Source organism: Equus quagga, chromosome 6 (assembly GCF_021613505.1).
Source record: "Equus quagga isolate Etosha38 chromosome 6, UCLA_HA_Equagga_1.0, whole genome shotgun sequence".
Taxonomy (NCBI): domain Eukaryota; kingdom Metazoa; phylum Chordata; class Mammalia; order Perissodactyla; family Equidae; genus Equus; species Equus quagga.
This window is the reverse complement of record NC_060272.1, coordinates 123,748,029-123,766,394: the sequence shown is the minus strand read 5'-3', so window position 1 is coordinate 123,766,394 and position 18,366 is coordinate 123,748,029. Positions and strand designations below refer to the sequence as shown.

The window sequence follows — 18,366 nt, the reverse complement described above, 5'->3', positions numbered from 1 at the left end:
GAAAGGACAAGAGAGAATTTAGTGGTTAAAGGAATATAAGTAAGGAATCAGTCAAAACGGGGTTAAAAATTCAAGCTCTACCACCTGGAAGCTCTGTGATCCAGTGCAAAATACCTAACTACTCAGTCTGTTCTCTCATCTCTATGTGGGAATAATGGTACCAACCTCTTAGCATGAGAATTTTATAAGATCATGCATGCAAAGTATATAAAACACTATTTGACAGACTATGGGTTTAGTGATGTTACTTCTCGTTGTTGGCTATTGTATTCTTACAGTTGTTTTTATTTTTATATTTTAATTTCCATTGAAGGGAGGAAAGGAGTAACACTACATTTGTCTGGCATTTATTTAAGGTAAACTAGATTAACATCTGTGCCTTTTTATACATGATATTAAAGAAAATTGAGGCCACGAGGACTTGCAATAATCTATCTGAAGTGTTTAACACACGTCTGGCACATAGTAGGCAGATAATTAGTGGTAGTTCTTTTCACTTCCCTCACAGTCTTCCACTCCATGACTCTCTCATATCTAGGGTCTAAATTCTACCACCAACCTTGTAGTATCCTAGGGTTTCCTGCTCTCCAGGAGGTTACAGCCACACTAGCAATATATTAGAAAAGAGGTAACCGGTACTCTGAAAAGTCTGAAAAGCAGACTTAATTTCCTCAAATAAAAAAGATCATTCTTATTGAAAGAGCCTTCAACTGAAGGAAAAACATATTTATTTGGCCCCATGTAGGTGGTCTGAGAGGCAGCATATGATGAATATGGTTATTTTCTTATATCTAACACTCTTCATCATCAGTACTTTCAAGATCTGCCCGCTAAATCCTAGTGTTACTGGATTCTCACTTATCGCCATACATTCCTCCACTATTGTTTCTAGACTCCTTTCTCCAGACTCTCTATAAGAAGAATGATATAAAAAGGTTATATAACATGGTTGGCGAAATCATCCTCAGACAAAGGTAGCCTAAATTTCCAAGAAATTATCATTTATATCAAAATTATTATCAATGATATAAATTATGTATAGACATCCATTGTTAATTTTCAATAATACTGCTACCATCGGGGACTGGGAACCCAAGCAACTCAATATTCCAGGCTTTTCTTACCTCCTCCGTAGAAGCAGAGTTTTGATTAAGCAGTTTATAAGGTCCTATGAGAACTCTTACCTGAGATATACTCCAATGGTCAGGAGAAGTGTGGGAATTTACTAAGGACACAGGTAAGGGAGAGAGCTAAAGAAACACTTTCTGAGAAATCTTGGTGCACGGAATTCTATGTGAGCTCAAGACTTCTCTCTCTCTCAATGTTCTACACTCAGAACTCAGGTATCTGCTCCCCAGCTGGCAGTTCTGTCTGTCTGGAATGAAGGATAAAAGTCAGGAAACAACTGAAGATCCTTAGGGAAATGAGATTGCCTAGAAGTGGGATGGAAACGGAGGGGAAGGTGGAGTCAGACTACCCAGGAAAAGGCTCTTATTCCTGGATTTTTGAAGGAAAGGGAACTAGGTGAACTAGTTGCCAGGACAACCTGCTGTTGTGGGAGGGTGGTTGGGGTAAGGAAATGGGAGACCTGTGGTTGCTCCTGCTCCTGCACCTGACCATCTTCCATGGGGTCAAAGGCTGTTTAGAATGTGACCCCAAATTCATAGAGGATATTGGGTCCTTGCTGGCAAATCTGGTACCCCCAGAAGTCCCTGGCCGAACTCATCTGCTTGAACGGCAGATTAAGGAGATGATCCGTTTAAGCTTCAAGGTCTCCCATGGGGACAAGATGCTTCGGGTGTTGGGTGAGGGAAGCTTGAGTCCCTGAGAGTTTGGGGGCTAAAGGGAGAAGGGAGGCAGGGAAGAGAGGAACTGGGTCCACATTATTTCCTCCATAGATGTAATTATTTTCCCACATGTACCTTTACCCTTTCTCTATAGCTGTTCAAAAGGTTGTCAAGTTGAGAACATGGCTGAAGAATGAACTTTATAAAGTGGGCAATGAAACATGGAAAGGTGAGGTACTGTTTTGATGTTAAAAGATTGCATTATGCAAGCAAGTATGAGGAAAGTTTGCTGGGGAAAACAAGGCAAAACAATTAGGATTAAATTCTGAAGGGCAGGGCCACCCCTATTTTCTGATGTCCCTTCCACCCCCTCTTAGGTGGCTTTATCCTTCAAGGCAAGCTTCTCGATGTCCGCCAAAACCTGGAATCCAAACTGACAGAAATATTAAAGAACTTCTCTGAAGTTGGTAATAAAAGATGTCTATCTAACAACACTAAAATTATGTGAAAGGGATAGGAAATGAGGGGTGAGAGGAGGAATGTGGTTTCATATTTGAGTGATTTAGAAAGGATGGAGGGATGCCTGGAAGTTAATGGGTAACCAAATAAAGGTGACTTGGGTATAAATATGGCAAACTCTAAGTTGATTCTAAACTCATTAAAACTTTCTGATTCTCTTTTAGCTTGTTCTGAAGATTGTGGTGAGTACCGTACATGTGACACCTTGAGGTTTTAGTCCATATTTTCCCATCTCCTTTGCTCTATCTCTCCCATCTGTTACACTGATAACCCAACCCCTAGAGTTGTGGTTACAAGAGAGAATGTCAATGATGTCTGACAAACAAATCTAGTTTCTGAAATCTCAGATGCCCCACAGATTTTGGAGGTCCTCAGAGGCCTTCTAAAGTAGATAGTTTATAACCCATAGCACCAACATAAGCTGAGACATCCTTTTTTCCACTTTTTCCCCAGAAATTTGACTTAAATCACGGAAGGGTTTGACCCATCAAAAAACTTGATTGCTAGGGAAAGAAGGAATTCACATTAATGTAACCTTAAGAGTCCTGGAAATGCCTTAGACTTAGTCCATACTTGATGTCTGGGCTAAGGAAACTCCATGCCATGGCCCTCTTGAAATTCTTTCTTCTCTTTGTCAGTTGTGACTGAAGGTCCTATCCTGGATTGTTGGACCTGTCTTCGCCTCACCACCCGGTGCTTCAAAGGAGAGTACTGTGGAGGTAACAAAGATTGTGGTGTGGCATTTTGAGGGGCCAGGGATCAAGGTATTGAGCTGTTCATTGATTTGTTCAACAAATATTTGTTGAACACCTTCTATGCAGGTCATGCTAATGTTACAAATAAGAGCTAAAATGTTGGGCAAAATTTGTACCGGTGTGAATTACTGGGCACTGGTTCAAGTGAGGGGCTGAAAAGTGAAAAGTCTGGACTAAAGGTGGAGAAATAAGGCAGTAAGGGTGAAAGTTTTGTAGGGCCTAGGGGTTTAAGAGTAATAAAGGTCAGAATAAATAGAGACCAGTGATAGAAGTGGTGAACAGAGCAAATTGAGGTTAAAAAGAGTCTTCTATTATGGATAAAATTCTCAAATTACTATTTGTCTTTTTCAAAGCTCACTTTCTTTTTCCCCTTTCTCCTTCCAGAAGAGGACTCAAGGAAAGCTGAGAATCGAGAGATTTCACTATTTCTGATATTGCTAGCAGAAGCTGTAATATTGGGAAGTGCTTTGTTACTGTGAGTTTTCCTCCCTCCAAACAAACACTGGGTCAAGCATCCCTTTGGCAAAGAGATTGCCCAAGCTTCCCCCTCCTTCCAATGGAAATACGGTGAAAGAAGTCATTTCCAAATTTGGAATATAATACTGACAGGAATGAAATGGATGGAAATTTGATGGGATATAAGCTGGAGCATAGGAAACAGAGGAGGGACAACGAAGTATGAGGAAAATTTTAGAGAGGTATCCAGAAAAGGAAGGGAAAAAAACGATTTTATAATTATTTTCAAGTATTGGGCTACTAACATTGAAGTTGGGATTATCTTGTTTCTCTACTCTAGATTCCATTTTTGTGTCTTCCATCAGAGGAAAATGAAGGCAATACGAAGGTCATTAAAGAAATATTTGGAGAGGAAACTTGAAGAATTATTGGGGGTGATAGATGAAATGGAGGAGAAAGAAGATTTTGAAATCAGAAAATAAATACATAGACACAGACAGGAGGTATTTCATGATTCTCTTAAGTGTTGACTCAGAGTAGAAAACTGGGAATTAAGCTCTTTTGTGGTCACAGTCATAGCATTTTAAAACTGAAATAGAACTTTCTGTAGTAAAGATCCTTATTGATATCCTGAGGCAATGGAAGGAATGAGAGGGCATTTGATTTACCAGGAGTTATACAGAAAGTAATGCTGGTATGTTGCAATGCACATAAAAGATGATACGCTATATGATAATAAAGAATACATGGTTGACAACTCTTATTGACAGCTGTAATTAGAATAACTTTTATATTTCCAAGACTGCTTTTTATTTCTATCTTTAATTTTGTTACTATTTCCATATTTATCATTAGGTTCAATGTGGACCATTTTTCTTTGATATTATTTAATATTTAGTCTTCATCATGTTATGACACACACACACACACACAAATTCCAGAATATTAGTCCTCAATAGTTGAGGTTTGTTCCAATCATTTTCCCCTAAATCTATGCTCCATGACTGAATTGGATGCTAATTTCTGCTTCCTTTAGTTGTTTCCATTCAACACTTTTTATGTATATAGTACCCTAATTAGTGCTTTACATCTACTAATTGAATTCTTACAATAATCTTGTGAGATTGTTATTATCTCCATATTAGGGATGAAGAAACAGGAAAATACCTAAACGAAGGTCATCAAGCTACTAATCTAGGCTATGACAAACTCCTCTGGGGGCTAACCTGTGCCTATCCAAACCATCTGATTGGAACTAACAGCTACAGACATATAGTTATGATAGATTGATTAGTGGAGAGATAAGAAATATGGGTTTATTATCTTAACATATTCTTGATTACAGGTAGTAGTGGCAAAGCCTGGAATAAAACGGAGGACTGTGTAACTCTAAAATACATGAACTTTCCACTCTATTTTGTGTCTCCCTTATTCTGGAAGCTTCTTCCAAAACACACACACATACACACACCCCACAGTCTAGCAGCAGGGGAATAGTTTCAGGAGTTCTGCTTCAGTAGGTGGCGGAGGTGTTTACAAATTTTTCACCTGCTGTAGATCTTTCAGTGCTTGCACGTCATTGCTGCTATGTTAGTGAAACATTCAATGAATGGGAACGTGTTTGGGGGGGACCTGAACGCTGATCTCTCTCAGCTAAATTTGGACTTCATGTTAAAAATTCCCAGATAAGAGTGCTGTTGGCATCTACCATTTCCCAATGACAGAAGGCTCATTTCACCAAAGAATCTTGAGACATATTAATTTCATTTATGGTCTTAATTAAATTATTGTCTTTATATTGTTTTATTTTTTATTATAGATAATAAAATAAATGGGATAAATGGGTTTTGTGTGTTTTTGTGTTTGTTTGCTTGAAAGCAGGCTTTTAAATTCCTTGTCTTATGGGCTTGTTGTCCTCTCCCCAACTCCTCTCTTACTCCATTATAATTACTCCATTCTAGAAAACCTAGGTTAACAAGTCAAGACACGCCTTTCATTATTTTATCCAAACATAAATAGCTATAAGTAAACAGATACAAATGCATACATACAAATATATTTACAAACGCAATTTTTTTGCAATTAAAAAATTATGCACATTTTTATGCATGCTGAAGTTCACACTTAATACTTTGTGGAAATTATTTTAAGATAACTGGTATAAGTCTATTCACTCTTTTTGGTGGTTGTACACAACACCATGATGTGGTGGTAGCATAATAATTCCAACATATCTCTATTCGGGGTGTTCTCTTCATTTCCTTTTTTTGTCACTATTAATAATGCTGCAACAAACATCTGTGTAGACATATCCCTACTTATTGTTGCCTTCATTTATAAGAGACAGTGTTACAGAATTGAGATATCTGAAGTGAAAGTTACATGTACTTTGAAATGTAATGAAGATGATAGAAAGGTTGTAATAATTTGCAAATACACCAGTAATAACCAATAGACCATGTTTGCCACATATCCACAGGCAATAGGTTGTACATATCTTTTAGGTTTTGCCAATCTAATAAACATGACAATTAATCTACTTTTATCTGTTAGTGTGTTGACATCTTTTCAAATGATTCACTGCCATTTGAATAGGCCCTACACTGAACTGTCTATTCACATACTCTGCTAATTTCAGTTTGAAATTTGTCTTGTCAATGCGAAAGAAGCCCTTCCATAACATAGACATTAACTCTGTCATCTACCTTGCAGATATAAGTAGTATTTTCCCCAAACATACCCTTTATCCATTGAATGCTTAAGGTGTTATTTTTGCTTTTATCTACCCACTTATTTCCACTTCTAAGTCTTAAATATCTATATAACATAGATACTCATTGATTTTTGGATAATCATCCTATGTCCAGTCACTTAACAAATTCGTTTCTTAATTTTGTTTTTTAAATTAAAATCTCTTGCATTTTCTAGGTATTCAATTGTATTACTATCCCAAACAAATGTTTTGTATGTATTTTTCTACTATTCATTCCAATTATTTTGCTTTCTTATCCTAGTGCATCGCAAGAACTTCTAAAACAGTGCTGAAAAATAAATGACAGGTATTATTTTAATAAGAATGAGAACTCACTCACTACATAACTTTGAATCTTAAAACAGCAACTATCAGGCAAATTTAACACATTACCTCTTAAGGAAATTGTAAATTTTTATACTGGAATTATTCCATAACAATCTGAATCTGTATTTGAATACTGACTATGGTGGCTTCTTTGGAGTTTAAAAAATCTTGTCCTCTAGAGAACTCTGATAGGCAGACGTTTTCAGATAATACTACTGCCTTGAAAAGGTCAAATCTCAAATTCCTTTATTAATTCCTTATAATATTTCAAAATAAGGTAGATGAATCCTCATCAGTAATACAGCTTATTTGTCCTCTTGGTCCCAGAAAATACAAAAGACTGTTCAGGATACAGAAAATGGAATCCCTTGGAAAATAAGGAATAAATACTCAAGAAAATATTAGAAGGAAGAAAAACTTGCTTTTTTATCCCTCAAACTTGCCTCAGCTGTTAAGCATCTCATTAATTGGCCTTGTGGCATGAGAGTTTATGTAACAGAGGTAGGAAAAGGATATAAGAACCAAAGTTGCAGAAGGAAAATTCATAAACAGTTATTAATATAATTAAATATTGAGCACAAAATAAACAAGTTTTGTGTTTAAAAAAGGTGATTTAAGTATACATGTTAAAAAAGAGGAAAAAATAAATGAAAGATGGAAATGGATTTAGATAAAAGCAATACTTGCTAATAGTGTGTAGTGCACACACACGATAACTTCATACTTTGTTACAAAATATTTGAGTGTTGTTCTTAAGGGATGAAAATAATTCTATACAATATGCGCACTTTCAAAGAAAGAAAAGGAGGATAAATAAAGTTCCATTGATCCAACAGAAGAAATAAAAAAAGAAACAAAATACATGGCAAAAACACAGTAATAAAATTAAAAATATATAAATCAAATAAATGTATTAATCAGAATATCAAATATTAGATTGAATATTCTAAAACATAATTATAAGCTACTTATAAGAGACAAACCTAAAACAACATGGATAAGGTAAATACAAAGTAAAAGAACTAAATATCAAGCAAAACCTAACCAAAAGAAAGCAGGTATTACATTATTGATATCAATTGTAGGAGAATTTAAGCCAAAGATCATTAACAAGAATAAGAAATATTATAAAATCATAAAGGCAATAAATACTCTAGAAATATGTAACAACAATACACTGTATGAGCCTAACAATATAACCTTGAAATAAAAAAAGGAAAAAAATATTGACACAATTTCCACAGTCATCATGGGAAAGTTTAACACCTGTCTCAGAATCTGATAAAGCTAAAAAAATGTTGTATTAAAAAATGTTACAGATTTGTAGAACACAATGAACAGTCTTAAACTATGAATATTTAGTTGTATTAACCCCGTACCAAACTAACATATAGATTTTCTTCTTTCTAACACAGATGGAGCATTTATAAAAATTGACAATGTGCTTGGCTTGGCAGACAGTGGTTATTTTTCTCCTGACTAAATTCCCACTCCTTCTGGATACATGGCTAAACCACATTTCCCAGTCTCCTCTACAGTTAAGTGTGGCCACGTAACTGAATTCTGACCAATGGAGTGTGAGTGGAAGTGATGTATCTGTTTCTAGATCTGGCACATATAAACTTAAAGGGACAATCCAACCTCTTTCTTCCCTGTCTAATGGTGGGATGTCAATACTCAGGAATGTCTTAGAATATTGAAGACGTCTCTGATTGGCACATCTATTTTGTATTTCATAAAGCTTTCATTTGGAAGCTTATTTCATCAAGTGTCTGAGATTTTAGAATTAGCATTACATATTTACATAATTATCTAATACATAGACCAAAAAGAAAATTTCAACAAATGCCAAAGAATCAGTACTATGAAGAACAGTTTTCAGATCATGGGCAACAAAATTAAAACTTACAACAAAGGATAAAAAAAATATTTCATTTATTTAGAAAGTCAAAAACAATATTTCTAAATAATTCATGAATTAAAAGTGAAACTTCGAAATATTTGGTTCTCTAATTCAGTGGCTGCGGTTCCCACTGTGAGGTCTGGCTACAAAGAGCAAACACAGAGCTCTTCAAGGATGAGCTGCAGGGACTCACCTTAAGAATTTATTCCTTAAAGTATTAGCAAAAACTGTGTCTTCTGGACCCCTCAGACTGTGGGTTAAGGAAGTCCCTTTTGCTGGGGGTGGAGAGACCTCTTCCACTGACAAAGAAGACTCATCAGAATTTAGGGGCTCAATGTCCCCAGCTTCATCAGGGTCTTTCCACACATCCCCATCCCAATTTACAAGATCCCATTCTTTCCTAATTAATGCCCTCACCTTAAAAGTAGACACTCAGAAAACTCATCCTTACAATTCTGTTCCTCTAGAACTACTACCAAAATCTGTACTAGTCGGGGTTTTTCAGAGAAAAAGAACAGATAGGATATAGAGAGAGATGTGTAAGAGAAGATTTATCATGAGAATTGTCTCATACTGTTATAGAGGCTGATATGCCACAATACTCAGTCTGTAAGCTGGAGACCCAGGAAAGCCAGTGATAGAATTCCGTCAGAGTCTGGAGGTCTGAGAACCAGGGAAGACACTAGTGTAAGTCCTGGGGTTCGAAAGTCCCAGAATCAGGAGCTCCCATGTTTGAGGGCAGGAGAAAATGGATGTCACAGCTCAAGAAGAGAAAGAAAATGTGCCTTTCCTCTGCCTTTTTGTTCTTTTGGGGCTCTCAATAGATTGGATGATGCCTACTCACACTGATGAGGGCAGATCTTCTGTATTAATCTGTTGATTCAAATGTTAATCTCTTCCAAAACACCACGTGACACACACCCAGAAATGTTTCCCAGCTATCTGGGCATCCCTTGGCCCAGTCAAGTTGACACATAAAAATAACCATTACAAAAAATTACCTGTCAAATCTTTTGAAAAATGGCTAATATATGCATTTGAGGCTATAGCCTTTTATTCATGATATATCATAAAGAATTAAAAATATACAAAAATATTGAATAGGACATTCAAATTATGTACCTAGGAAAAACAAAGTACACTCAAAGAATGTACAAAGAGAGAAGACTAGATTGCATCATAAATTAACGTAATGGAAAGCAGAAAATACAGAGATAACATCAGATGCTGATAAAAAGTCTTCACACTGAACAAACTTTTTCAAAAAAGATATAGTCAAAAGGAATAAAAGGAGCAAAACTATAGATAGAAATTTTTTTATCTTAAGAGATTCTTTTAAACAACTATATGGCAAGAATATTTAAGGCTTGGACAAAATGGGTACTTTTTTAAAAAGAACAAATTACCAATATTGACATAGGAAGAGAAAAAGAACCCAAATTGCCAATGTTCTTTAAAGAAATGTAAAAATGGTATTAGCACTATTGAAAATAAATGCCATGCTTGAGGAAAAAAAATTTTAAATGGTGTGAGCACAACTATGGAAAACAAATGCCAGGCTTAAGGAAAAGGCTAGAATGAAATATGTGTTGACTTTGATTTTACCTGGATGGTGAAACTATGATTTCTTCCCAGCTTAAGTGCTTAGTGCTTGGTTGTATCCTTCTCTGAAGCAGAACACGCAGGAACACAAGTAAGTTTGATGGAAAGGGCCCAAGTTCAGTTTTGAAAACATTAAGTATCGATTCTGTTGGGGTATCAAAAACAGATCTCCATTCAGTGTTTGGATTTACATATATGAATATGCAAGAAGATCAAAGCTAATGAAACTTATTTCAAAGCACTTAAAATAAGTAGTGAACCTGAAAATATGACTGAGATCATCCAGGTAGAAGGTAGAGAAGTGCTAAAGACCTAGGACAGAATACTAAAGATCTCCAGTGACGGTAAAATGTAAAGAGAACTCTAAGTGGGCTAAGAGGAGCAGCCAGCAATACTATATGTTATTAAATACCTATAATATTAAGATAACTAAAGATTCAACTTGTTCTATATAGTCTTACTCCTTTGAAAGCCTTATTTGAGATGCTGACTTTGCATTGAATTCCCATCAGCTTTGGCTTATGTGTTTCAAATTGTGATTCTTCTATCTGCACAATTTACTGCAATTGCTTTATAATAGAAATCCAGAGTCTGTCCTTGATCATTTCTAGAATCACCAGTATGATGATGGGCTGGATGTTTTGTGTTTTTATATGTTTATAATACAAGAAAATGAAGATGATCAAATTAAACTCCGTGTTTGCCTACTAGGAAAGGTCTTGAGGTACTTCTGTTCTCAAATGTAAACATGATTCAGAATTAATTGCTTACAATCCTAACTTAAGCTTGAGCTAACTGTTAACATAAAAAAAACAAGGATATGTAAAAACATCTTTCCAACAAACAAGTGTTCAACCAAAAACTCATTTATAGCAATAGTGAAACAACACAACTCATTTTAACACTGGAACAATTATATTTTAAGAGCGAACACATACTCCAGTGTCCTGATGTCAACCCCACATACAGTTTAGTTCTAACATTTCCCTAGGATATACAAATCATTAAGGGAACATATTTCTCTGATGGTCTGAGATCTTGGCACGGATGGTGCAAATTTTTGAGACCCCATCATTCTTAGGGCTACTTTATTAAGAATCTGTATTTTCCAAGTATTTTTCAGGAAAAAGAGAAAAGAGGAAAGGTTTCACTTAGCTTTTACTGAATGAGAATTTAATAATTCATTTTATCTAGAGATAACATCAAAAGGTGTTGGCAATCGAATTAAAGTACTCAAAACATAAGTTATTAGAACATAAAAAATAAAAGCTAATTAACAGGATAAAACAGCTGGGTTAACACTGGATGTCTCTTAATTTCCAATTATTAATAGTCTTTCTAGCTTTACTCCCTTATATTCTGACTCAAGGTGAGGTTATACCTTCTATCACCAGAGGCAAATGCTCTCTTTTGTGATTTATATTTCCCGAACTGCAGCCTTTTCTAGACTATTCCTTTAATATTTATCTCCCATAATTCATCTCCCTCCTCATCCTCGACACTAGGTCTTTACTCTCAGTGTCTATCACTATAAATTAAAGCCTCTTTTCTTCATCCTGTATCCACTTCTAACTACCATCCCATCCCTCCATGACAAAATTCTTAAAAGATCATTCTTTATCTCATGACTTTCGTCATTTCTTTTCTCCTGTTAATTCACTGCAACCTGCATCCTGCTTCTCACCACCATATGGAAGTTGCTCTTAGGTTATCAGCAATATCTTAGTTGTTATATTCTAAGAGTTCCTTTTATTCCTCAAGTTACTTGTCAGTTCTAAGATTCGTCAGAGTGCCAATGGTTTCCTTCTTAAAGTACCCCTCTTCTAGCAGGCAAGTTTTGTTATTTCCAAGGTTTTGTTCCTATTTTTTAAACCATGTTTTAGTTGCTTTTGGGGGGCTCTTCTTCCTCCTCTGCCTATTTATTTAGATATTGAGCACCAGAAAATTCACTTCAAATCTTTTGTTACTTTATACGTGGTGGAATCTCATCCACTTATGTGATTTCAACTATAATCTTAGACTTTTATTTACATCTTCTTCCCAAGTCCTGGACCTCTATTTCTGAACACACACTGGATATATATTCATCTCGACATAAAATATCCACTTTAAACTTGACAAGGCCTAACAACGAATTCAATACCTTAAACCATTTCTGATTGTATACAATTTAGCCTGAACCAGAGGGTCCTTCAGTCCTCATGAAGAAAATATGTATTGAATATAGATTACAGACAAGGCAGTTTGTTAATCATTTTCATAATTATCTTCTGACGAGTCCCACAAAATTATTTTAAGCTATTTTTTTTTTGTATAGATGAGAAAACCGAAGCTCAGAGAGTTTAAGTAACTTCTTCCAAGTGGTTACTTGGTAAGTGGTGGAGCCAGGATTCAAACCCCAAATCTTAAGCCTTTCCACTAGCTGGTACTGGCTCCCTGGATACCATAAATTACCCAGAAGGTAGAAATCTCAACTTATTCTAGAATCCTCTCTTTCCTTCATCTATCCTAGCCAGTCACTCTTCAATTAGCATTGATTTTCACTCTTAAATATCTCTTAAATCTCCCTGGCTGCTGCCACACTTGAAGTCTTTCCCTCCTCTCAGAGAGCCTATTGCAACCGCCCCCAATCAGTCTCCCTGAGTCCAGTCTCTCCAGGAGTCAAATCCATTCTTCCTTTTGCAATCAGAATGATCAGTCTAAAAACACGAATCTATTTCAAACTCCTAACTAACATACTCCAGTGTCTCCTCTACTCGTAAAAGAGAAGTATAAACTCTTTCATACAAATTTTACATGCCTTCATTTTTACCATCCCACTCTATAATCTCATCTTTGGCCAGTTGCCTTCCTAGGCCTTCTCTTCTGCTTATGGTTTGTCAAAGGCACTGGGCTTTCTCTTACTCCTAGCCATTACTTGCTATACTCTTCCTTGTCTTGATTGCCCGGTAATCTTCCTCAGCCTTCGCAGCTATTGTCCTTCAAAACCCACATCTAAAGTCATCTCATCTCATAAAGGCTTTCCTGAGATGCTCAGACAGAATTACTCACCCACAACCTTCAGGATCCACTACAGCTCACATGCTTGTACAGAGCACTGTTCACAGAGGATTGTTATTATGAGCTTGCATGTCTCTTTCTTAGACACGAACTCCTCAGGCACAGGGACTATACCATGTTTATCTTCCTTTTCCTAACATTAGCAACATATCACAAAACTTTGCATCAGCTGAAATGTCACTTACTCAAGGAAGATTTTCCTGAACTCCCATATTATGTTAGCATTTCCAACTACACTGAATCACTGCCCATTCTCTTTTTGACTTGTAGGAATTAAGGGATATTATATAACTATGAATTAATGTCTGATTCCAAGAGGTCAGAAATCATGTCTGCTCTTTGTTCATAGAGCTCATTGCAATATCTGGCACAAAAAAAGATAATTATTAGCTGGATGACAGGATGAATATGTAAAGAGAGCACTAACGAATACTGTTATTTGGAATGGAGTACGCCTTAGATATTCTTAATACTACCACATATACTTTGTCTGCCATATTGTCCACTGTAGCCTCGGTCCTCACCTTTAAAATTCCTTTCAACTTGATACCTAACATTGCCATGAAATAAGGGCTAAATTAACATTGTTTGTAGCTAACACATCCCACGGAATTTAGATCAGAACTAGAATCAGCACCAAGTTCCCAAATCAACTGCTCAGGTGCCTAGTGTGAAGCCTGGTTCAAAGGCACCCGTGGGAAGTTCTCAGCACCTCCAACCGTACCTCGGGGGAGCTTGGCTGACTTTGCCCACCAGCCTGCCTACTGCCAATTGGAACAAAAACCTGAAGAAAACCCAAACTTTCTAAGAGTTCTAAGGAGTTTTGGCATTGTTCTAAATCAGAAATCATCTCAGAGATCAGGAGACTGCAGCATATTCCTGAGTTACCGTGACTACGGGGATAAAGTGGGAGTTGGGTAAGGGGCAGTAAAGAAGAGATGTTGATATTTACGTATCCACTGGTCTTAAAAATCAATAAACACAGGAGGTTCTGGAACATTAAACTGAGCCTTTGCTTTTCCTAACTTCAAGATGCATGGTTTTATTTTTCAACTCACCTAAAGATAGGGTGAATAGCAAGACTAAGTAAAAGGAAAGTAGCTAGTGTAAAGCTAGAGAATGGAAATAAATATCTGGAGAATATACGAAGGACACTTTGCACCCACTTGATCTCCAGGAGCTGCCTAACTGCAGGTCGTTGGGTTTGCATACCCAGATCTAGCACTGCTAAAACTGTCAAGTGATTTTGCACTTGCATGCACATCTTCCTCTTATAGAGGAAATGAATGCAAACGCCTTCCAATCACTGGGCAGTGTGGACAGGTAGGCATGCTTGTCTAGCCTCCACTTTGGACCCTTACAGGGTTTTCTGTGAGGCATTCCTCTTGAAACACTTCAAGCGTTTACCTAATGAGGCTTCGTCAATCTGCCTGATGAGGTGGCCCTTCATGATTTCTGCCGAAAGTATGAATAAGCACAGGCTCTTCAGGATTCAGAATTCATGTTTTCTCTTTCATCTGTACTCTCTTTATCTTACTCATAGTGTCAGAAAATGTTCAACAAGATTTTCTAGTGAATAAAACACTTCCTGGTTTTATCTATGGTACTTTGGAAATCTATGTGAATAATACTTTGAAACCAACAGGACATCATTTATTAAATTGTTGTTTCTAAAACTGATAACCTCAGTCTGAGCTATGAGAACAGTGCAAAGAGAGTTCAAAAAAAGGGGTGAAAAGTATTAAACACAGAGTTTGTGATGCAGTGCTTATTAAGACATACCAAACCCTGTCTAAAAACCAACTGTGTTTCCTTGAAAGAAAATGCAGGCAGAATTTACAGTCATTATCTCTGGGTGGTGTAGGTTACAAGTGGTTATTATTTTCTCCTTTTCGCTTGTTGGTGTCTCTGATTTTTCTACCGTGAGCTTGCATTTTACTTATGCAGGGAGAAAGGCCGTTTACCTTCAACATGAGGGCAATAGGACTTCCATAGCTAACATAGTGTAATGCAATTTGTTCCAACTGTCCAATGGAGTAATTGAATCCAGTACTTAGTTTATGGAACGAATTTTACATAACAAAAGGTCCCAAGTTACTGCTTCATTAGATTTCGACACTTGGAAATGAAATTTGGTTTAACATTCTTTTTCCTGTCCTATAATTCTGATATCTTTAGTTTTAAAGGTTTATTGTAGTAAAATCCTTTCAATGCCTCTATGTAACGCACTCAATACCATGTGGGAGGATAAAAGGAGATGGAAATGCAGAAACGCTTTTTAAAAATAAAACTGGCAATAATTAAAATTATTATTATTGAATCAACAACATATTTGTTATTGATTCTAAGGTACAAAAAGCTGAAAAGTCATGTTTTTAATCCTGAGTCCTTAAGCCAGTTCAGGCATTACACACTACTCATCTGCCAATGCAGTCAGATAAGGACTCGCTTCTCTCTTACTTGCCACCTACTCTTACTATCTTGGCATCAGTTTGTCACTCTTGTTGCTCGATCCCATTTATGATCTCGGCATCTCAAGGATATTTCCATGTGTCTTCCTCTTTGTTTTAGACAGCACTGTCCAATAGAAATATAATGTAAGCTACATACATAATTTAAAAGTTTCTAGTAGCTACATTAAGAAAAAACTTAAAAACTGGTGAAATTAATTTGAATAACACACTTCAACCCAAATATCCAAACTAACATCACTTCGATGGGTAATCTATGTAAAATTATTAGTGAGCTATTTAATTAATTTATTTATTTAGGTATTAAGTCTTCGAAATCTGGCTTGTATTTAACACTTTCAGCACATCTCAAGGTGAAACTTTTTATTGGAAATATTTCATTTGCATTTTTATATTATAGACTGCATAGCCGAAAAAGTAAATCCAAAGTTGTTCCAAGCATGCTTAAAAGTTTTCCAATCACTGAATCCAGGGTCGGTTTTAAAATTTATCTTAATTAAAGTTAAATAGAATTAAAAATGCAGGTTTTAGTCACACTACCTCCATGTGAAGTGTTCAATAGCCGCATGTGGCACAGTGCTGCCACATGGGCACACAAGTTGAGAATCCACAAGCTGTTTCTGCTTCAAACTTTGAAAAGTTGGGTTTTTTTTTTCCAGGTCCTTGGGGATTAACCCTCAGATCTGGCCCACACACTTTGGTGTGTGGCCCAACTATCACTCTTACAGACAGCTTCCACAGGACACACAACCAGATAATAACCACCCCCAACAGACACACACACAGGAAAAACGCTTCACGATGCATCCCCTTCTGATGGTGACTTCTGGTATATATGGCTCCCCGCTTCAGGGAACAACTAGTACACTCTGAAGCTACACTGAGATAATTCCTGGAAGAGGTAGAGTATTTTAAAAATATAAATGAAGGACTAATCTTAGAAAATGCAAATGAAAGCACAAATCGCTTACTTTGGGATATATATGGACTCTTTCAGGCAATAAAGATTGACTTACTATCAGTCCAAAGGCAGACTCTTGTAGTACCCCAAAGCAATAAACCCGGAGAGTCACCTGCTGTGTTGCTCTTGCTTATGACTGCATTTGGGGCTTTTTCTCCCCTTAATTGATCCAATTGTTGACAAATATATACCTTAAAAAAAGAAAAGACAAGGAGCAGATGGTTTATATGGCCTTTTGGTGGGAGGAGGAATACAGATTTGTGTTGTCTTGTTTTTTCAGGAATGAATGAAGGGCTTGGCCAAGATTCTTGTATAACGGATTTGTATTGTGAAATTCCTCAGTGAAAAAATAAATTTTCCACAAACTTTCAGACTATCTTGGGGAAGAGTTTCCTTCATAATCACCATATCTATATTAATGTGGTCCAGGGATTACAGGCAGGACCCTCCCTTCAATAAGAAACATGTAACTAAAGGGATATTTGTGTTTTAGATTTTGCAATGTTATCTTTCCACACATATGTAATTCCCTATTTTTCTTGTGCCTTTTTCTAATGCATAATGTATTTTAAAGTATATAGTTTATGTGCAACCATTTACACATAACTTCGAACAGATAAGTGTTTGGTCAGAAGGTGAGCCATTTTAAAGTAGTTCTGTGGAGGTCAAGACTCTTTGTTCAGATTTCATTTCCTTCACCAGCAGTTTACTTCTGAGTCCTCTAGAACAGCACTGTCCAAAAGATACATAATGCAAGCCATAAATGCAAATCATATATGTAATTTAAAATTTCCTAGTCTCCACATTCAAAAAAGTAAAAAAGGAAACAGGTGTAATTGGTACATTTTATTAAACCTTAAATATCCAAAGGGGATATTTTGCCTTCTTTTTTTAAATTAAAGCATTGAAATCTGGTGTGTATTTTATACTCACAGCCCATATCAATTCAGACTAGCCACATTTCAAGTACTCAATAGCCACACATGACTAGTGGCTGTCATATTGGACAGCGCAGGCAAAGACAATAGTCACAGTGAAACTTTGGTGTAAGTTGTAGAATATATGTTACTTTGTCAAGTAAGTTGGAAACACAAGACCAGGTAAAAATTATGTTTAACAGTCAGTTAAATGTTAAATTGCATATGAACTAAAACAAAAATAAAATCTTATCATTTTCTGTAAAAAGTATTGCCTGGCCTACAGAATGTAGCAATTTTTCTATTCTTTGTGCTATCAGCAAATTTTCAGGATAGGTTCACCAGATCCATACAGCACAGACAGTTAAATATTCTTGATCATGGTTTAAACCGGTTCTTGAAATTAGTTCACATAATTACCTGTCTGTGGAATATGGCATTGGTTTTTCTTTTTCGCAAAACATTTTTTTTAATCTAACATTTTCAGAGCTCCCTTAGAAAACTGAATGAAATATTAGAACGACACTCTTTGAGTGAAAAAATGTTAATTTCTATCCCATCCTTTCTTCTATTCAAATGTATGATTTGTTTTTCTAGTGTTGAAAAATCTGCAGCATTAATCTCTGTGACTTAAAGAATAACCTTATTTTAAGCACAGTTCAGTAAGACACTGGATATGCTGCAGACATATTTACAGAAAGAATATATCTACAAGCTATTACATTGTCATACATTGGTGCACTTGTCTGCCTATGTGATATTTTCTCCATGTGCAATGGTGCATATCAAGTTAACAACGACAATTTATTATCTAATGTATTGTGTGATTAATGGGATAGCTCATATTTTAATCAGC

General features: G+C 36.1%; 1 protein-coding gene across 1 annotated transcript; it reads left to right on the top strand.

Annotated features, from left to right (window-relative positions):
* Nucleotides 1-1,579: 1,579 nt before the first annotated feature.
* On the top strand, nt 1,580-3,999 carry IZUMO3 (IZUMO family member 3). The gene is made up of 7 exons (XM_046663919.1): nt 1,580-1,805; nt 1,942-2,016; nt 2,165-2,254; nt 2,471-2,488; nt 2,945-3,025; nt 3,446-3,536; nt 3,858-3,999. The coding sequence occupies exons 1-7, from the start codon at nt 1,580-1,582 to the stop codon at nt 3,997-3,999; spliced, it is 723 nt and encodes a 240-aa protein (XP_046519875.1).
* Nucleotides 4,000-18,366: the final 14,367 nt, after the last annotated feature.